This window comes from Podarcis filfolensis (genome assembly GCF_964270895.1).
Source record: "Podarcis filfolensis genome assembly, chromosome: 4".
Taxonomy (NCBI): Eukaryota; Metazoa; Chordata; class Lepidosauria; order Squamata; family Lacertidae; genus Podarcis; species Podarcis filfolensis.
In genome coordinates, this window is record NC_139607.1 from 2,480,179 (window position 1) to 2,502,402 (window position 22,224).

The following is a 22,224-nucleotide window of genomic DNA, read 5'->3' on the forward strand; positions in this document are numbered from 1 at the left end:
ATTTGAACGGACATAATTTCACAAAATGAGTGCAAAAATGCTTTTAGCTCTCTATAGTTAAAGTTCATATAAATGTGCTCCTAAAAATTGAAAAATGAATATGCAAAAAATGAATGTCATAAGCTTTTTATGCAAATCAGTTTGAGTCACTTCATGAGAAAAACAACTAACAAATATTAATCAGCAGAAGCATGAAGGTCTGACAAATGCCTCAGTTACTTCGTTGACAATGTCATTTCCCAGAAGGTGGAAGAACCAACAAGGGCATCATCTGTCTTGGACCTGGTCCTTGCCAATCGGGAGGAACGGATTGATGAAGTGGAAGTGCTCTTGTACTCCTGGGTTCCAGGATACAGAGGCAAGGGAAAACTGAGTGTAGTTGGACACACACTCTGGACTTTAAGAAGGCCAATTTGCTATTGTCCGCATTTGGGCATTCAGTATTTCTCCTTTTAGAAACTCCCATCCTTCTTGGACTCCCTGCTCATTGAATATTTCTGACCACGGGATCACACCCCCTAGCTCCTTCAGCTTTTTGAAATTGGCCTGCTTAACGGCCACATTTGCATGTGATGCTTAGTCAAAACATGAGCAAGCATGAAAGAGCAAGTGTACTGGTTCACAGTCAGAAAAGTGTGGCCACTTTGCTCCCCCCTTGCTGCGCAACCAGGATCTGAGCCATGACTAAGTGCTATGTGTGAACCCAGACTTTTCGTTTGTGTCTCCCACAAAAAAACGTGATCGGTAAGTGCAAAACAAACCTTGTTTACAACTCCTGGTTTGTTGGCTGTAAGACAAATCATGAACCTAAGTTTACACATAGCCCTAAGCCCAGTCATGACACAGTAGCATGGAAGTTGTGTGTGAGGAGGGGAGCAAATTAGAAGCTGCAGTCCTACTTTGTGCCATAGTTTGGCTTAACGTTGCGAGTTAGCCAAGCCAATGCACGTCCCATTGGAGAACAGTAGTTTACTTGCAGTACAGTATCTGATCATGATGCTGTATGTCAATAAGGCTCTGACCTTTGTGTCTGCATAGGAGTGTTAAAAATGGGGGTGGATGTTTGGCATGCAAATGGCCCTCACTTCAATCCCTTGTCTTCCCAGAGTAAAAGAAAGAATCAGGGCTGGAAACAGCCTGTGCCTGATGCCCTGGAAATCCACAGCCTGCCTCAGAAGGTAGCACTGAACTTGATGGGCCTGTGGCCTGGCTCATTCCAAGGCAGCTTCATGTGTTAAAGAGGGGACTGGTGGCTCTGTTGGGCTTGATGGGCCACAAGCTGAAAGGTTAAAAGTTAAACGTTGAGGGCAGTCCTTCACAGACCCTGCATGACCACGGTGTGTGGCTACTTGCTCTGGCCTCTTGCGTAGAAAGAGGCTTGCCTCAGCTTAGAAGAAAGCAAAGAAGGTACAGGAACCAACCCCCTTAGAAGAACTCCATAGGTGTATTAAAGGATGTATTGTTATTGTTCTACGGTAGAATTAAATGGAAGGATGTGGAAAACTATGTTTTGACTGCTACACTGAGCAATGATAACAATGAAAGTCGCAGTGTGTGTGTGTGCGTGTGTGTGCATGTGTGTGCGCGCATGCAAGAGGGAGAGACAAAGTACAAGGTGTCATTCTAGAAAGTGAGTTATTGCTACAAGAAGGGAGAATTTTACAGCTTATAGACTTGAGTAAGAATGTGAATAGTAATAAGCTCTGTAAAATAAAAGACCTTGAGAAGATTCAGGCTCTGCTGCTATAATTCATGTTGGATGTCAGCTTTTCAACCATTTTCATTCTTTCTTGCAGAAAGGGGTCATACCTCTGAAGGATGTGTGTAAATTTGCTGGTCTGAATGAACAGCAATTGCCAATGCTGTTGTCCTATCTGAAAGCAAATTATATTACTAAGATTAGGTCACAAATTGTCTAATATTATACTTTACATTTTCTTAATTCAGTTATTTTTTACTCAGCCAGGAAGTGGAAAGCCTTGAACTACCCCCACGAATCTATCCAAGTTTTGCATTCTGTTGACAAGTAATATTCCATAAACTTTTTTCAGTCACCTAAAGACACTTGTTTGCAGATTTGCAAAGCTCCGTTCTTCTCTTCTTGCTGCCACATAGATTGGATGAGAGATTATATGTGTGAAGGAAGGAGAACTAGCAATTGGGGGGGGGGAGAGGGAACTAATGAGGAATAGAACACTGGATGAAACATTTCCTAGGCATTAAGTTTGATTAAGAGACTGTGAACAGTTTCCACTGTTAAATCAAGGAAAATAACATTTCTTCTTTTTAAATTCCATAGAGGTACTCACATTAGTTTATTCCAGTGAAAATATCAAAGAGCCCTGTGGCACAGCTCAAAGACTAGATTTGCTACCAAAACACTGAAATTTGTAATGAATTTGAAGTTTGTCCTCAGGCAAAACATCTGAGAGGAATTTGGAAAAAAGCTAGAAAGCTTCAGCATGACAGCGAAAAATGTCTCAGTACAAAGAGCTCCACATTTCCCTGAGTTGCTGCCAGGTTTTGCCAAAAGTGTAATTCAAGGCACATTTAAAGGTTCCATCTGAGGAATACCATTTCTATGATTTTTGGGGGAAGTGGGGGGGGGGAATGTTTGGCTGAGAGCAGTGACCTTTCTCAGAGAGGTTTCCCACACCGCATTTAAATACCAGCTCATTTATATATGGTTTTATATATGGTTTTGCCAGAAGCAAAAAATAGATTATTTTAAAATATCATTATATGGCACAAGAGTGAAGATCAAAGATAATGATGGTGGTGGTAATGATATAATTATATGTATCCATCTGACTGGGTTGCCCCAGAACGGCTGTGATAAAACAGAAACTTCTTGTAATGAATTTCTCTTTAGATGTGAGGAGCTATCCTACCCTCCACACCTGCTGGCAAATCAAGGATAGCAAACGACCCCCCCCCCCCCACCTCTCATGTTGTTCTTCTGGTTCAGTGTGTGGACTCCATGGACGGGCATGACTGGCCATGACTTCAGGCCCAGATTTATTGCTCTGATTCCAACCAGTTGATGCTCCTCTGCATCTAGTCTCTGGTTCACCTTCACTGTGCGACCTTCTGGCCCAGATGAGTCCCCTTTCCATACAGACTAGCGCCCATGGTCACCATTTACCTCTGGCTTCCTAAAAAACTGTCCCTTCCTTTAACCAAGAAGTGTGCAGTCACTGTTGCAGATCTTTTCACAGTTGGGCCAATATTGTAGTCTGCCGCTTCCCCCACAATGTGATCCTGAAAGGGAAGCAACAGCTACTGAGGGAGCCAAGAGTGAAAATGGGACATTGAGATCAGGGCAGTAAACCATCATGCTTGAAGTTCTCCAAGGGTCATGAGGTCTGCAGATTGCAAGGAAGCCAATCTGGAGGGTGTGATGGCAGCAGAGGATTCCTTTCCAGCATGGCTTCTGGGCAAAACTCACTGTTCAGATCTTGCAGAACATTTTATTTGATTCATTATAAAATCTTTCTATGCTGCTTTTCATTCAAATGAATCCCAAAGCAGCTTACAAACAATAAATAACTAGAACATAATAGAACATCTACAAATGCATCCATTACAATCTACAAAACACTGTTAATAAGGCAACAACTAAAAAAATAAGCTAAACATCACAATTAAAGCAAAACGCACATTATATGATTATTAAATCAATACAACATTTATAATCTGTAAAACAAAATAAAAAGCAGCAAAAAATAAACTAGGCACTGTTAAGTTCATACAGACATGTGAGTCATACACGTGACTCACAATCATTAACTCAGCTCATTAAAATGCACAGATGATATATTCACCCCCCCCAAAAGAAAACATTTTTAACCATCGTATCAGTCATAGTCGGTTTTGTAGTGTTGTGTGCTCAGAATCCAGAAGAGAGATATTATTACAATTAAGCCTGTTTTAACACAGAGAGACAGATGCCAGAGGTCTGTCTATAAGCACTTGCAATAGGAGCATATGCATGGCATCAGATTTACTAATACTTGCATCCCTGAGCCCTAGGCTCTTTCTGAAGCTGAGGGGAGGGAATGTTTTTATGTTCTAACATTTTCCCTGGGTAGCAGCAAATTGGCTGGCGTGCATTTGTCTTGAGCTGAACTGCACAGAGTCACTTGAGAGAGGGAGAGAGGGAGGGAGAGAGAGAAGACTGGCAGCTGCAGTGGGAGGGTGGGTAGAAAGAGAAATAATTTTTAAACTGCAGCTGTGTAGCTAAATTACATGTCTGAAAGTTAAGAGATGAAAGATATGAAGCTGATGCATATGGACACTATTAGGCAGGCTGAAAAGAAACTTTGGATGCAAGAGTTCTGCTTCTGTCAGGAGCAGTGTTTTATTTCTACAATGCAACACAGGTTGTGTCCTAGGGCAGGATTAATGAAACAGGCTCAAAATAAGTCTTTTTGATAGCTACAACTATAGCTGCAGCTTCATGGACCTCAGAGTTAGGAGCAATTAATGTGGAAGCAGCAACCCTGTGATGGCCCTTAAGTTACAAGAGCAATAGTCTTGCTGCCAAGGCCATGGCTGTATCCCATGCTACTTCAGCAACATCTGGATACAGAGGGGAGGGCCGAGTCCCATAGAGCTGATGGGGGAACAGCATTGCCTCCCATGCCAGCATTGGCCCCAGCAGTCCCAGAATGGTGTGGGATGGAGTCATGCAAAATGGTAGCTATGGCCCTGCAGAAACTGTCCCACCAGTTCAGGGGTGTGTGTGAGGGACAGGGAGAAGTGCTGCCAGTTTTCCTTTAAAGGTTACAAAGGATAAGGTTACCAGATTTTTTTCAATGAATACGAGGACACTTTAAACAAACAAACAAACGTTTGGGATGTTGATGCTGCAGCGATGGTGGTGGCAGGGGGTGGCCACCGCCTTGACCTCAACTGCCACGTTTCCCCTTCCTCTGAGGCTTCTACAGTGGTACCTCGGGTTACATACGCTTCAGGGTACATACGCTTCAGGTTACAGACTCCGCTAACCCAGAAATAGTACCTCGGGTTAAGAACTTTGCTTCAGGATGAGAACAGAAATCGTGCTCTGGCAGTGCGGCGGCAGTGGGAGGACCCATTAGCTAAAGTGGTGCTTCAGGTTAAGAACAGTTTCAGGTTAAGAACGGACCTCTGGAACGAATTAAGTACTTAAGCAGAGGTACCACTGTATCTCCTTTCTCCATGAGCCTGGGCAGCCCCTGAGTTGTTGGTTCTTTTCTGGTGGTGGTGGGGAAGCTGTGCACCGTGGGTCAGGCATGGAAGGCAGAGAAGGAGGGTCGAAAGCAGCGGTGGCTGCGAAGCTCGGGCAGCACAATGCCTCCCTTCCTCTCGGAGCAGCCCCAATCGCATTCCTACTTGCGTGCAAGGGGGGGGGGATCTCTTAGCTGGGAAGGGAGGCTTCACACTAGCACAGCCCCATCCCAACTCCTACTTGCATGCAAGCTGGAGGGAGCAGGGATCTTCATATCGGAGCAGCCCCAATCCCATTCCTACTTGTGTGCAAGCAGGAGGGGGTGGGAATCCCTCACATGGGAAGGGAGGCTTCCCATTGCCTAACTGAGAGATCCCTGCCCCCTCCTGCTTGCACACAAGCTCCAATAGGCAGCATGAAGCCTCCCTTCACAGCTGAGAGATCCCTGCCCCGCTCCTGCTTGCACGAAAGTAGGAGTTGGGAGGTTGCTCCGATAGGCAGCATGAAGCCTCCCTTCACAGCTTAGTTGCTGGGGTCAGGGAAGGTGGAGGCAGCCCGGAAGCTGCATCTTAGAGCCTCTGTACCACCATCATATGGGGACTTCTGAGCAGCTCTTGAAGCCAGCCAGAGCCAACTGCTCCGGGCTGCTGAGACTGCCGCCGCTGCGTTTCCCGGGGACATTAGATGAAATCTGGGGATATTCCGGGGATGGAATTTGTCCGGGGACTTATTCGCAAATCCGGTCCGAGAAACGGGGACGTCTGGTAACCCTAACAAAGGAGCAAATTATGGAGACCCTTACTGTCTTCCTTATTCCCCCCTCTCACACACTTGGGTTTTCCACTTGGGGCATAGCATATGTGTGCTTTTCCCCCACCCCACACCTTCTTCCAGGGCAAACTCCATTCAGAAGTGGGGATTACTGCTGGCTGAGCCTGGCAGAGGGAAAATAACCCTTTAAAATAGAGCTTGACTTACACCATCCTTTTTGCCAGTGGAACTTCTGCTAGGTGTCTTGATCATGCGACTGAGCTGAAATGATTTTGGGGCAGGGCTAAGTCTGCCCCTGTTCTATCCTGCCCCTTTTGGAGGGCTTACTCTGGCCTTGGCCCAGACAGCTTATTTCCACTTTTCTCCATCTGAGCCAGGATGAAAGACTTCGGATGGACATCTGCCTATTTCAAACTCTGCTAATTCCAGCAAACCGTGGGTTTGGATTGCTCTCTATGTTTCTTTCTACTTACCCTGTATCATCCTGATAATGGAGACTACCGTGGCAGCTATTATCTGCAGGCACTGTGCTGACCAACTATGGGAGAGGAGAATTACCTCTGTGCCTGCTAACAGATCAGTGCTGAACCCTGGGGTGAAGGAGAGGGCATCCCAGTTTGGTCCAGAAGCTCAAGGAGAACAAAACTACTAAGAACTGAACAACACAGACACTTCATGTTATGTTTCAAAGTGCATGGGGAATTAGAAGCTGTAGTTGGCAATCCTAGATACCAGTAACACACATGAAAATGCAGTGATCATCTGACTAGTTTAAAATAGAAAAAGCAGCTTGTTCATTTATTAAGCTAGACTACAGAAAACACTTGTAAAATGCCAGTAGTTGTGTGATTGCTTTGCATGTGGTTATCTAGGACTGAGTTACTGTGAGGCACCTTCATACTTCATTTAGGACCTTACTGATTTTTTTCTTACGGATGCATGACTGGGTTTCCGAGGGGTGGGGAGTATTTCAATTGCCTCGCAAGCAAAGGGTTTTTATTATGGTCCTAAAATCTTTCCAGACAAAGCTTTCCAGACAAAAAGAGAGCACCAAGTTCCTGGCTATGGAGTGATCAGCTAACCTAGAAACAAGAGAGGCAGAAAGCCAGGGCAGACTTGTAGCATTTCAGCTTTTGGACAAAACATGGATTTTCCCATAACCCAGACAGAAGCCATCTAACCTCATCCAGGAAATCTCTCACCTGGGTGTAATAATGCTTTCAATGAAGCATAATTCAGTGGATCTGGAAAGTCATAGTTTGTGATGCCATCTGGTCAAGCACTAATGAACCTACTGGGAATGTTGGTCTAATACATCATTATCACTATGGAGGGCAAGCGATTCACAAACTTTTTGGATGAAAGAAATTCTGCCAGTTTCCAGTCTTTCCTGTGGTGCACAGAAATCACTTTCTTTTTTTCCTTTCAACTACAGTGAAAACAAACTTAAAGCCCTTGTCCTACACTGAAGAATGCAGAGTTCACCACTGACTATCATAACTTGCTCAAGAAGCACGGCTTCTAATAGTGAACTCAGGTAGTGATGGCAGCTACAACCGAAACCACTGAGAAACAGCAGCATGCTCGTGGTGGAGCTCTGAGGTCCGCAGAAATGCAAAAACAAATAAAATGTTGTTTTTTATAAATAAATTTAAAAAGTCAATTGACTTGGCCTGCTCAGGAGGCCTACAAGGGTGAGGCTACTCTTCAGCCTGAGAGCCACATTCCATTCTGGGTGACTTTCCAAGGGCCACATGGCAACACTGGAGGGGGCCAATGGCAAAAGTGGGTGGAGCAAGGAATGGAAATGGCATGCTAGTTTCTGCTCACGCTCACACACCCCTCTCCATCCTGCATCCAGACAAGCAGGAGGCATGACATCTGAGCAAGACACCTGCATGCCAAGCAGGGCTAATGAGGGGGCGTGGCCTGTGGAGAGGAGGTGTGGCCTAGGGAGAGTTCTGAGGGACAAATAAAGAGGTTTAGAAGTCCCTGCCCCTCCCACTTTTGTCACAGGAATGCAGAGCAGAGGTGGGGAAACCTGTTTCAGCGCAATGGCCACATTCCCTCATGGGCAACTTTCCAAGGTCTGCGCACCAGTGGCGAGCTGAGCCCAGGGCAAAACGTGGGTGGATGAACAGATGTGTCCACTTGTATATGGTTTGGGTTACCTGGTAAGAGACTTTGATTTGTTTTCAAACAGAATTTAAAGTTTTTATTTTGTGTTTTTGATAATCAAGAGTAGAATTGGCAGGTGATGACTCTTCCTACACCTCCTAACCTTCCTACAGGTCTTTCAGTATGGTGTGGATTTTGTCTTGTCTACCAGATCCATCTAACAGTAAAAAAAAGGTGGGGGGAGAGCAGGCTTATGGTGACCTTTAGTGAAATGGTCATAGCAATAAAGCCCACTGCTTGCATTACTGGAGTATTGATGTTTATGTCTCTGGTACACCATCTGCCTTCCTGGAACCCAACGTATTAACAGTCTCTCATCTTGCTTCTACAGAGCAAACATAGTTTTGTTACAGCAGACATTTGTAGACGTGTGGACATAATGAAAGAGGCATATGGGTCAAGGTTTGGCTGGAAAAACTGGCCATATTTCGGATAGGGAGCCTAGATCCCATTTATCATTTATCTGAAGTGCCATGGTTGTATCCATCTCCAGAGCTCCATCCATTCCGCATCTGGTAATGACTTTGTCTTCTGTTGGCATAGTTGGGGGGATCATGCAGTTACTGCATAAAGCTGTTGTGCATGTTCTGCTCCTTGTGTAAGTACTTCACTTCAGCCAGGACTATTTTCCTGTGGTGCAAAGCCACAATTCTGGGGAGGGTTCTCACCATTCCAGTGACGCATCTTGCTGTTGATACTGGCAAATATGTCTGTGCTTAATATGAATGGCAGAAACTGCAATATACACCCACAAACAAACACCATTACTATTGCTGCAAGTACACCAAATGTTTTATGTGATCCAAGTGTCTCTTGCATAGCTGCCCAAATCAATGGCCTGTTTCACATCTGAAACCCTGAAGAGCCACAGCACTAGGCTAGGAGAACCAAAGGACTAGTTTAAAGCAGTACAGAGATGTTCCTGATATGCTGCAGAAGTGCATTCCATTTATCTGTCATTATTAAACTATCCTTGGGCCATGCGGATAAACAAATCCCTACCACAAGTAGTTATGTCAGTTCTATTTTTAATCCCAAAATACATCTTCTAATTGAAGGAGACATCCTGATAAAAATCCTCTAGCTAAAATAAGTGTTTTGGTTTGTATTTTGAGGACGAGGGCAAAGGACAATTCAAAGGCTTGTGCTTGCATATATCAAAGATTTAAATTGCCCTTTTTAAACAGCAGTCATTGTGGTTTACTTGTTTTACCAATGTTATTAACTCATTTCAGACTTTTTTTGAAACCTGAATTCATGTCTGTGACATGCATCTACCATACCATAAAGACATTATGTGGAGCCAGTGAAGGACCATAGATATTGGTCCTAAATATCATATGTGCTCTGAAATATAGGGACATTCCCTAAATGTCATCTCCGTCTGCATGTGTGCATGTGTGTGTGCAGTTTTGAACTACCAGCATGATTTCCCATTTAAATTACCAGCCCTTCTTCCCATGCTACTTTGAAGTAAAGGGGTAAGAAGATTCAGTCATGGATCCCCCATATCACATGTAGTTTAACCTTTAGACTGAACAGAATTAATTCATATCGGTGAATTTGATATAATAGTAGTGTACTGTAATGTCTACTTCTCCTCTAAAATAAATTCTGTGCTGTTTTGCAAGGGAAGTGTTGCATTCATGCTTTGTTAACTGCTTGCATTTCTTTTACTGAAGTTGGCGTTCCTTTTTTGTTCTCTCTTGAGCAAGAGTACAGTGGTACCTCGGGTTACAAACACTTCAGGTTACAAACTCCGCTAACCCGGAAGTAGGTGCTCCTGGTAGCAAACTTTGCCCCAGGATGAGAATGGAAATCACGCAGCAGTGGGAGTCCCCATTAGCGAAAGCATGTCTCAGGTTAAGAATGGTTTCGGGTTAAGAATGGACCTCCAGAACGAATTACGTTCGTAACCCGAGGTACCACTGTAGTGCCATTTTCCGGAGGAAGTATTCCTGCCTCTAATAGCTTCCCTGACTCTGCTTGTTAGCCATGCTGGCATTCTTCTGGTCCTGTTTGTCCTCCCTGCTCCCCTGGCATTCTGTAGAATATATTCTATATGAGCCTCTGTTCTTGAAGTTTTGAACAACCCCCTGACATTCCTGAAAAATTTATCCTTTTGTAAAAAATGAAGTTGAGAGGTGATCTCATTTGAGGGGAGTTTCCTCTTTTGAAGTCAAATGTTACTGTGTTGAACTTCCTTGGCCATTTCAAAATATGTTGAATTCGACAGCACTCTGACTGCTGTTCCCAGTCAGTTCAACAGCACTGACATATCACAGCAAGATGCCAGTTACGATTAAGAGCCCCCACCCCCTCTGATCTCTTGTATGACCAGAGCTGTTCTAGGTTGCAGTTATTTAGGGAATCTAGAAATTTTACCGCATTGTCATGACCAAAACAAGGGTAATTTAAGGAGTAGATGATGGGCAGTGATTAAATGGGAAGTAGTCATTGGGTGGGGACTATGGCCTGGGTGTGGGAGCTTGAAGTCCCTCCAGAACTTTGAACAGTTTTTTATGCTGGACTGAAAGATGAAGCTTTGACTTGGCCTGGAATCTGCCATTTTGATTTTGCTGCCCTAAATACCTTAAACCAGGTCTGTGCTATATGGTAACTGAAGCTTTTTATACTGCAAGCAACCATGCAGTTTAAGTTGTGATTTACATTAGTATTGAAAAATTGAACTACTTTTAAAACTGGTGTTAATTGAACTGGAAGCTGAAATTTTCAGCTGAGTCCTACTCTTAGGCTTTCATTAAATGCTGTCCCTTTTACCCTAAAAAACTGAAACTTATACTGCGTTGGAACTAAATTGTGTCCTCCCTAAAAGAGGGCATGTGTTGCGGTGAGACCTGGAGACTGACCACCTGGTTGTGGGTGGGTTGATTGGTTAGCCACAACACCCGATTGGTAGGTCCCTCGGTGTTGGGTTTAATCTGGCCAGTGGGGCGCAGTCTAAACGGAGCGAGGGACCTATATATACCCATGCACGTGACCCAGAACTTCCTCTTTCAGCTCATGCATCGGAACACCTGCCCATCTCTCCCTACTTTTAGGGCTTTGCGATTGACCTTGCTATTCCGTCGTGTGTTGTCTGTCATTGGGACAGGGGCATGGCAGAAATTTCCCCCCTTGGCTGATTGGCTGTTGCCATTTGGGTTTTGCCTGCCGCGTAGCAAATCATCACAACTTGTAAGGTTGTGGATGGGCACTTGTTCATGTGATAGGGATGGGAGAACGGTCTCGCCATCCCTATGTGAAAGGTATTCCGTTAAAGGAATCCAGGGACTCAATTTGGTTTGGTCAATGCCTGAGAGGGGGTTGTGCCCGTGCCTGAGTCCAGGGGAGCATCTGGGGAGTGGACAGAGTCTGTTCTCGGGCTTTTCACCTGCCTCAGGTGTTCACCCTTGGCTGACCTATGCTGGTGCCCTGGGTCAGCGCTGCCTGCAAGGATGCAGGGAGCTAGTCGAACCAGAGCCTATGCAACCACTCACTTTTCTGTAAGCAATAAAGTTGTGGCCTAAATTCTGCCAAAAACCAAAACTAAAATGTGTTTTTATTTAGGGGGGAGGTCTCTGGGTCTGAACACGCAAAAGCTAATGCCACCTTTAATATCTCCCATTTGCTCCATTGTGTGGAGCCATATAAGGGTAGGGGTGGGGTGGGGTTACTCCTCCAAAATTGGTATTTAATCTAGGTTTCTGGTTTACTATTGCCCCTCAAGACTTCTCTGCTAATTTAGAGGTAGCTTTCCTTCTGGGGCAGAATTGAAAATGCATTTGTCCAGGCTTATTGTTCCTAGTATTTGGCTCCTGAACTACATATATATATTTTACAGGATTTATCTTCTAGCACACCCTGACTGTGCCCTTGCTAAAGTTTAAGTGATGCCTTAATTAATTAAATGGGAGGCACTTAGCCTCCAGTCACTCAGATTCTTAACTTGCTTGTTACCTTGACTTGACACTTGATCGCCGGTTCTAAGATGCTCAGGTACCTGGAGCTGCCCTCTTGCTTGGGATGCCAGTTCAAAACTCCATATTTTTATGGTACTCTCTTTGTGAAGGAACTCTTTTGTTTGCAACTCAGCCAACACACACAACAATTTATTTATTTATTCAGTCCATTTACCTGCATTACAGGGGATTTTGAATGCAGACCAAGATGTTAAATACCCCACATTTTCCAGATATTTCCCCCTTCCATGTAATGGATCCACTCTCAAGTCTGAATAAGCATTTGTAAATCCACTGAGTAAGTCCTACTTGTTTTGACCAACACATTGAAGAATAGTCATATATGAATGTGTCCTTAAAGGAAACACAGTAGTTACAGACCCTCCAAGTTTGCCTATTTTCCAGGGACAGTCCCAAATTTAAAGAAGCCATCCTGGTTTCTGATGTGATCCTGAATTGTCCCACTTTTCCTTTGGACCACCCTATTTTTATCAGAGAAATGTTGGAGGGTATGGAGTTATGTGACTCTCAAACCAAGGGAATAAGTACAGTCATGGGAAAAAGAAAGTGCACCCTCTTTGAATTCTGTAGTTTTACATATGAAGACATAATAACAATTATCTGTTCCTTTGCAGGTCTTAAAATTAGGGAAATACCACCTCAGATGAACAACAACACATGACATACTACACTGTGTCATGATTTATTTAACAGAAATAAAGCCAAAATGGAAAAACCATGTATGAAAAACTAGGTACACCTTATGATTCAATAGCTTGTAGAGTACATTTAGCAGCAATAACATGAAGTAATATGAAGTATTTGTTTTCTGTAGGACCCAGGGCCATCTTTAGCAGATGTGGCACCGGGGTGCAAATATCCGCCCAGCGCCCCCAAATTACCAAACATAGTGTTGTTGTGGCTGTAGCTGCGCACTGCCAGCCATCGTGGGGGGCAACTCTCCCCCATGACGCTGAGGGCGACCGATCCCCACAGAGGCTTGGGAGTGACGTTGCACGCGTCCCAAGCCTCCTCGGGAGGAGAGCGATCTCCGCAGAAGCTTGGGAGGGAAGCTGTGCGCCCACCAGCCTTATGGTTAGCGGGGCGCAGCTTCCTTCCTAAGCCTCTGCGGGGACCGCTCTCCTCCAGAGGAGGCTTGGGAGGGAAGCTGCAAGCCCACCAGCCTTATGGTTGGTGGGGCGCAGCTGGCGGGCATACAGGGAAAGGTGAGACGCCAGCAAAGCCGCGCAGCTGGGGAGCCCCTGAGAGGCCGGCGCCCTGGCATGATGCACCACCCAGCCCTATGGGAAAGATGGCTGTGGTAGGACCTTATCCAACCCTCACATCATTGTGGAGGATTTTGGGCCCATTCGTCTTTACAGCATTGCCTCAGTTCATTGAGGTTTGCTGGCATTTGTTTATGCACAGCTCTCTTAAGGTCCCACACAGCACCTCGGTTGGGTTGAGGTCTGAATTTTGACTGGGCCATTGCAACCCCTTGGCTCTGTGCTTTTTCAGCCATTCTGTTGTAGATTTTCTGGTGTGCTTGGGATGCTTGTCCTTCAGCTGTTGGGCAGATCCCCGCACATTTGACTGTAGAATACTTTGGTATATAGAGGAGTTCATGGTTGACTCAGTGACTGCCAGGTTCCCAGGTTGTATGGCTGCAAAACAAGCCCAAATCAGCCCTCCACCAGCGTACTTGAAATAATAATAATAATAATAATAATAATAATAATAATAATAATAATTTATACCCCACCCATCTGGCTGGGTTTCCCCAGTCACTCTGGGCGGCTTCCAACAAAATATTAAAAATATAATAAAACATCAAACATTAAAAACTTCCCTAAACAGGGCTGCCTTCAGATGTCTTTTAAAAGTAAGATAGTTGTTTATTTCCTTGACATCTGATGGGAGGGTGTTCCACATGGCAGGTCCACTACCGAGAAGGCCCTCTGCCTGGTTCCCTGTAACTTGGCTTCTCACAGTGAGGGAACCTCCAGAAGGCCCTCGGCGCTGGATCTCAGTTTCCGGGCTGAACGATGGGGGTGGAGAAGCTCCTTCAGATGGTATGAGGTGCTTTTGCTGATATGCTGTGTTTGGTTTTTGATAAATGTGGCACTGTACATTATGGCCAAACATCTCCTCTTTGGTCTCATCTGTCCAAAGGACATTGTTCCAGAAATCTTGTGGTTTGTTCAGATGCAACTTTGCAAACCTAAGCCGTGCTGCCATGTTCTTTTTAGAGAGACGAGGCTTTCTCCGGGAAACCCTTCCAAACAAACCATACTTGTTTCATCTTTTTCTAATTGTACTGTCATGAACCTTAACATTTAACATGCTAACTTAGGTCTGACCTTGGGGTGAATTTGCTGGGGCGTCCACCCCTGAGAAGATTGGCAACTGCCTTGAATGTTTCCCACTTTTGAATAATATTTCTCACTGTAGTATGATGGACATAAAATTGGTTGGAGATGGCCTTAGAACTCTTCCCAGTTTCATGGGCAGCATCACCTGCTTCACTCCCAAGATGAGCCTTGTCTCATCTTTCCTCCTTAGGATTGTGTTAAAGCACACCTGAATGCTCCAGACCAGCAAACTGCCAAAACTTTGGCTCTTGTAGAGGTGGGCACACTTGCTGATGATCAGCTAAGCAAGGACATTTGATTAGCAGCCCCTGTCTGCTACTTAGCCTTTTAATTCCTATGGAAGCAGTAAAGGTGTACTTAGTTTTTCAGACATGATTTCTCCATTTTGGCTTTATTTCTGTTAACTAAATCATGACATGGCATAATATGTCATGTGTGGTTGTTCATCTGAGGTTGTATTTATCTAATTTTAAGACCTGCTAAGGAACAAGTGATTACATCCTGATATGTATAGAGGGTCAGAATTCAAAGAGGGTGCACTTACTTTTGCCCCATGACTATAACTATACAACCTTTAGAAGACACCCGAAGGTGTTTTATTATGTTTATTATGTTTAATGTTTTATTATATATGTTGGAAGCTGCCCTGAGTGGCTGGGGCAACCCAGTCAGATGGGGGACGGGGTAAGAAATAGTAAAATTATAGTGGTACTGATGATGATTGGTGGAATAGGGTGCCCCTGTTTTCACCAGAGAAATGTTGGAGGGTATGTTGTGAGTATTTTCACTATTCTGTGCTTGACAGATTTATGGCTTTTGTGGTGTTTGTATCTCTTACCTGTGCAGGGGGCAGGGTAACCAGGCTGCGGGGCCAAGAGAACAAGGAGGTGCATGTCTGTCTTTCAGAGGGTCCAGGTTTGAACCTGCTTTGGGCACAGATTTCAGCTGTGAACATTTAAAATTTAGCAGGCATAATGCGGGTGGTTGGGGAGTATGGCATGAAGGGTGTTTTCTGCTTTATAACTCACAGGTCCAATTTTCCTCCAGAACAGCAAGGGAGAGGCCAAAGACCCATTGTTGGGCTCTGTGGACCGGCCCGCTGTAAGGAAGGAAAATTTTCAGGTAACAACCATTGTTTTCTTTTTCTTGCATGAATATATTAACTCTAAATTTAATGTCAGAATTGCAGACTATGTCCATACCAGAGGCCTAAAAATGGCTTCAGTGTGGAGAGAAGCCTCTGGGTGACAACAGAAGGGATTCTGACTGCTGCTACAGCCACCCACAGAGCGCTGCTGCCAGTTCGCTCCAAGTGTGGATCATTTGCTTGCTCATCGTCCGTCAGCGCTCAGTTTTTTGTTTTATTTATTGCAACAGCAGAGAGGAACCAAGAGACATTCTTGTTTCTCTTGCTTCAAGCAACCTGACACTGCAGGAGCAGGAGCGGCAGGCGAGTGGCTGTGCTGCACAGGGCTAGGCGCGGCTATCGCTGTGTCCAGACCCAAGAGCTCTCACCCGGAGGCTTCTGACCACAGGGAGTCTCATTCACAGGGTTGTGTTTGAACTGGCACTCAGATTTCTCAGAAGCAGTTTATGTACAAGGGGTTTTTTATGTGATGGGGAGTATGGGGAGTAAAGAGCAGCTCTGACCCCTTTAAATAAGCTTCTTGTTTATGCAGTTCATCCCAGCTGTGATGGACCAGAATTAGGTCCACTACTAGTCCATCAGCTCTTCACTGCCTTTGAAATAATGCATGCTGAGTTCATGTTGAAATATCTTCCCTTAACCCTTTCTAGGCCTAATTAAACATCACATAGATACACATTTAATTTCCCCCCAATTGTTGTGGGAGGCGAGCGGGTGGCTGTTACAGCCAAACCACTGGGGGAGTCATTGAATGGGAGAGAGCAAAGCAACACTGAGCATCTTTGTATTATTAACCCTTTCCATGTCAGCTGCTTTCCCTCCCTCATTTGTTACCATCACAGATGCTTGCTTGTACTTGCAAAAGTGTATTTGCAACTTAACGGGGGGGGGGGGGAAGCACAGATTATTGGAGGGGGGAGATAAAGCAGAACAATACTGGCCATTGAAAGAGTTAAGCATCCTCTCTCCCATTTCCTTGCCACTTAATGAACCGTCCCAAAGCAACTTTTATGTAATAAAAATGGTTCTTGGATTTCTGAAAATGTAACATTGAGCATAAAATCCATTTTTTTCATGTTCAACTTGTCTCTTGTCCAAATATGAGAGCTAAGCACATGTATCAGCAATTAAAAATCTGACAGTTCCATGACCACATATTGTAGGCATCCTGTTTGTTTTTTTACTCAAGTTTGTCTCAGCACACACCCTTCTGTTTTGATCAGACTGAGAATGCACTACTCACTCAACATCCAAATACATGTTCTGGATTGTTTAACCCCCCCCCCCCCCCAAAAAAAAATCCTCCAAGGAAATGTGCGAAATGGAATTTCCTGGGCCATGAATGCAGACATGCACAGAAGCTACTTCTGTTTAATCTGAAATTGCCATTTTAATTACTGAAATGGAGTATGTAGGGTTTTTGCTGCTAGTTCAGGTTCATCTCAACTTGATTCTAAATCGATAAAAAATGGCAACTTTCTCCCCACAGAAACAGTGCAAAAATGATTTATCTTTTTTTTCATGGATCAGTTTATGCACAAAACAATATGCTAGAATATACTGTAAAACTTGTAGTGTTTGGGGCCAATAGTGAGCCTTAAAAAAGCAACAGCAACAACCCAAAAGTAGCTTTTAAGCAACCATTCAAATGTGGTAAAGCACCCCCTCCTCCTCCATTTCAAACATTTCATTGACTATCTAGCTAAAGGAAGGGACAAAACTCTGATCATCCAACAAGACCCCACCCACCTCCAAACCTCTGCCCCTCACATAGCAAAAAGTGAGGTTGAGGAAGTATTTTTTTTAAAATATTCATTGTTTCTGGTTCTGCAAAGAAATGTTAAACTGTGAAGTAGTAAATGTATGACATGCAAAATACAGTTTCCAGCTGAGCGCAGAAAAAGGGGGATGAACGAAACACCTGCCACCTCCCACAGATCACCTGCCAAAGAAATACCACACAAGTAGGCAAGAAAAAGACGACATAAGGTGCTTGGAAGCTCTGGTAGAATAAGCTCTGGCAAGAAGAAAGAAATAATTTAGACAACATCCAGAAATAAACGGGGGCCCAGATGGAAAGAGAAATGGAAGCGGAAGCATGGGAGAAAGGGGAAGGAGAGGCAAAGACCCACTTGCCATTGGCAGTGGTTTGATCAGAACTTTCTCCTCCTCTACAGATTATTGCTGGGTAGGGATAATCTGGATTAAGGAAGGGGAAAGTGTGGGGCAACAGTGATTCCCAGGAAACATAATATGGATGTCACACATTATAAATGGTAGAAGCGCAAGAAGTTTATGGGCCACATTAAAGGAAGATATGGCTATACATCTTCCTTTAAGGAGCAATGGTAGCAATCCTTGGCTAGTTGGAGCTATCTAGAGACAACCCTCTCAGTAAGGAAGGGAAGGCAGAATATGGTTGTCATTCAGAGCTGGAATGTGGACTTGGTGCATGATGGACACAATCCAGCAGGAGCACAATCTATTCTTATGCCATTTGTGGAGCAGACTTCCCCAAGATTAATTAGGGTAAGTGGGATCTGGTGCATCAGGCACCAAAATATATAGGGCTAGCATATATAGAGCTAGCCCTAGCAGAGACAGAATGTTTTGTACTGAAAAGAGACTGCAAGGCCCCTGGAGGGGGTAGGAATTGTTCTGTATTTATTGCCAATCAGTTTTCTAATCTAACCCTCCTAATTGCTTTCCTTAGCTGAAAACACCATCTAGACCAATATAAATATGTAGATTCCAGAGAGCTCTATTTAATAACATGGAGCTTGAACATAGAACTCTATTTGTTTGTCTCTGCTTATTTATGTCAAGATCAATTGTAATTAAAGATGAATTCAGCTTCAAAAGAAGCACTTTAGCTGATCCTTCTCATCAGGAGAATCCCTTCCTCTTCTGCCCCTCCCCCCCCTTACATACCTTGACAGATGCAGGTGGCGCTGCGGTCTAAACCACTAAGCCTCTTTGATTTGCTGATCAGATGGTCAGTGGTTCGAATCCACACTCGGGAGGGGATGAGCCCCCGTTGCTTTGTCCCAGCTTCTGGCAACCTAGCAGTTCGAAAACACACCAGTGCAAGTAGATAAATAGGTACCTCTGTTGTGGTGGGAAGGTAAATGGCATTTCTGTGTGCTCTGGTTTCCATCACAGTGTCACATTGCGCCAGAAGCGGTTTAGTCTTTCTGGCCACATGACCCGGAAAGCTGTCTGTGGAGAAACACCAGCTCCCTCAGCCTGAAAGTGGAGATAAGCACTGCACCCCAAAATTGCCTTTGGCTGGACTTAAACGTCCGAGGGTCCTTTAACTTTACCTTGTGATAACAGATCCTTTTCCAGCAGACAATTGCTCCCCTCCAAAAGAGAGAGAGAGAGACTTTTTGATATGAATTATAGAAGGTTTTGTGACACTATTGTGGCAGCAACAAAAGCTGTCAAAAATAAGAATTATTAACCACAATATAATCTGGACGGACAGTGCTGCTCATTCTCCAGGGAACTGATCCCATGTGGTTTATTTTAAACATGTTATGTAAACTGTGGGAATGGGCAACAAATTACTAAAAGGCAAGGAATAAGGAAAAGTGCTTGCCTAATTCCTGAACAGGCATATTTCATTTCATGATTTTCTTAAATCCACTTTCACAGATTAAGAAAGACCACTTTCAAAATACTCAGAGCAGTTCCACATGCCTCAGATAGATATTATTTGGTGCATATGTATCTGAAGACACCCTGATGTAGGGGGCACTCCAGAAAAAAAACCTTAAAAGGGTTTTTTTCTTTCAAAAATCCCAACCATTATAAACTGTGCCCCAGGCCTGATTTTTAAAAAGCTCTTTTGCAAGAGACTAAATTGTCTGATGAGCAGCTTCTTGACATGACTGTCATCAAGGTAGACAGTTACGGCCAGTTTGGAGAGGGAAGCTGCTCTCCAGGACTGTGTGTTTGTATCTCAGCCCAGTGTTTCACTTCTCCCAAGAAAAGACAGTCCTGATCTGGGACAGAGAACATCCTTGTCCCCTCCCACATGAACTAAAGTGGCTGGAGCTACATCAGAAGTGATCATAAAAAGCTGTTGGCAACCCTGCTCCAAATTGGTGACATCTATCCATTGTTCTAGGTGGCAGAAATGGAGATAATTTTAGCTTTATATTCATGCATATTTGTTGATTTATTTTAACAGTTGTCATTTGCTTTGAAGCCAGAGGAAACTGGGGGGGGGGGGGCGCTATAAATAAATTTTACTGCCAAAGATACGTAAAATGGTCACAAAGCACATTCATCATATGGACAAAGCACTTCTGTTCCATTGGATTCAGTTACACCTTATAAACAATACATTAAGCTGAATTCCTATTGATCCAGAAGGTAATAGAAGCTGCAACATGCACATTGAAAACATTACAAAAATAAAAATAATTTGCATTATACTAAGCCTCTCTTGTTTGCCATTTTACACCCCATCATTCTGCTTAAACATTATCCTCTTGGTAGCTAGTTTGTCCATTTTGGTGGCACATGCACTTCAGTTTTCAACAGCTGTAATTTCAGTTTGTTCTTACCCTGTAACCCCTTTTTTAAATGTTCAGTATGCTTGGAGAGCCTTGCCTACTTGTATACAATTAGCACAACCACACATTCTCTGGGCTGCATCCTGGGGTTTTGCGACTCTAAATTCTATTGCAGCTGCCTTGTTTCTCTGCTTTCCTGTTTGCTATGACTTGCCAGCCATGGTTAATTCCAGGTAACTTGTTTCCTTTTCTTTCTATGGCTGCTAATTTCTCTGGTCTATTTTCGGATTTGCTCTCCCTAATGTGCACAAAGCGCTTCTGATTGTTTACCCCGGTGCCTCCAGAGACTGACAAAGCCTCCGGGCTGCTGCTGTTTATTGTACCCACTTGGACTGTGAAAGGTTTGTTTTCAACCAGAGAAGCAGGTCGGCCTGAGTTGTGATAAAGACCAATGGCGCAGATCACCTTACCAACCTCTTCTGCTGCACAGTGTGAGATGAGGGCCCATTTTATATATTTATTTTTACCTTTCAAATTGATTTCACTTTCTCATAAATACTCATTTAGCTGTGGGTGGTGATAGTTCACTCTGAGTTTATAGGTGCTTTTTTGTTTTGTTTTGGTACAAGAGTACCTCTTCGATTTACTTCTCTCCTGTCTGCTAGCTGCAGCAAGTCAAAATTGCAGGCTAATGGTGAGGTGAGCAGCTTATAATATATGATAATCAATACTTCAAATCTGCTTTCTGTGATGTGACATAAAAAAGGAAAGCAAGGAAGGTGAATAAAAGAGACAGAAAGCTGCTGATGTCCCCCCCTCCCTTCTTTCCCCCCAGCCCAGTGGGACAAAAGCTCGGGGAGAAGGGGTAGGTTTTCCCTTCAAGGTCAATGCGTGCTTATTTCCTCTTAAAACCACTCTCCCCTCTTCATATTTAATTCAGTTGGTGCTAGGAATCCCTGGTAGCTCAAGTGGATGTTTAGTCAATACTGCAAGCATAAATACAAACCAGGATCGTTAGTTCACACGTTCAGAGGAAAGTAGTGGAGTCAGCCGTAGTGACGTAGGTCGGTTCTAGCAGCTGAGACCAGGCGAGCTGAGATGGTTGCCTCGGGAAATAATGGGCCACCATTCAGGGGGCAGAGAGGGAGGCAGGCACCTCTGACCTGGGTGGCAGAAAGGGATACGGAGAGCTGCTCTAATGGCAATGGAAGCCCGTTCCTGCACAGGCCCCCTGCGCCAGGGTTTGGGGAGGCAGGGAACAAGGAATATGCCTTCTCATGAGCAGCTCTTGCTCATCTTGATGGGGTTTGCCCATGTGAGGTTTCCAGTAGAGCGTGCAATGTGTCTTTAGGAGTGTGTGCTTGGAGAAATGCCATCTGGATTTCCCTTGTCCCCTGACACCCAAATGTCTTGGACTGGCCTTGTCACTTAGGTAAGGTTTTGAAGTGGGAGGATGGACCACCTGCACAGAGAACAAGGGGACTCTTTCTGGAGGGAGTGGTGAAAACAAAAAAGACTCTTTCAGCCAGTTTCTTTCTAAAAACGTTTTCTGCCTCCTTCCACCTTCAGCCTGTTGTCTGGTTTGTGTGGCTGCCTCCTTTCCCTGGTGTATTTTAAAGGGAGCTCATCTTCAATATTGCTCAGGAAGTTGCTCAGAAAATCCTAATAGCAGTGGACTAACTGGCAAAACTTGTATAATTGGATATGGTTTGGATGTTCCTGATGTGGTTTGTAACGTGGCATTGTGACGTGGGTGGGGGGCAGGACTGCCATTCAAAAACAAAAATGCCAGTGATTCTACTGGGTTTGTCATAGTCCCCAGATGTGACTTAGGTAGTTTGGAAACTGTTTTGTGAGCTGCTGTGGAAGCCATCAGGCCAAAAAGCAACACAGAAACATCAAGATACAGAAAATAAAGTAATTCTGTGAATCCCTGCCACGTCCACAGAGGGATATATTAGTCACTGCCATCCATAGACTGGCTTGGTACACATCTATGCATTGAAAGTTTCTAGTAGTAATGTTCTGATTTTTGTGTTTTTTACACAGTTGTAGAGTG

At 44.2% G+C, this 22,224-nt stretch overlaps 1 protein-coding gene across 12 annotated transcripts in view; it reads left to right on the top strand.

Annotated features, from left to right (window-relative positions):
* PCDH17 (protocadherin 17) overlaps positions 1 to 22,224 on the top strand; it is a 142,739-nt gene that overhangs the window by 116,140 nt on the left and 4,375 nt on the right. For 6 of the 12 annotated variants that reach the window (XR_014547212.1, XM_083610462.1, XM_083610466.1 and 3 more), the window contains one exon: positions 15,543 to 15,617. The exons of 4 other annotated variants lie outside the window; for them this stretch is intronic. Coding sequence is in view for 6 of the 8 variants with exons in the window: in XM_083610462.1 (XP_083466588.1) it covers positions 15,543 to 15,617 (75 nt within the window). In the remaining 2 variants the exon portion in view is untranslated. Of the gene's footprint in view, positions 1 to 15,542; positions 15,618 to 22,224 lie in introns of those variants that run through there. 2 more of the 12 variants (XM_083610458.1, XM_083610459.1) reach the window with 1 other exon arrangement.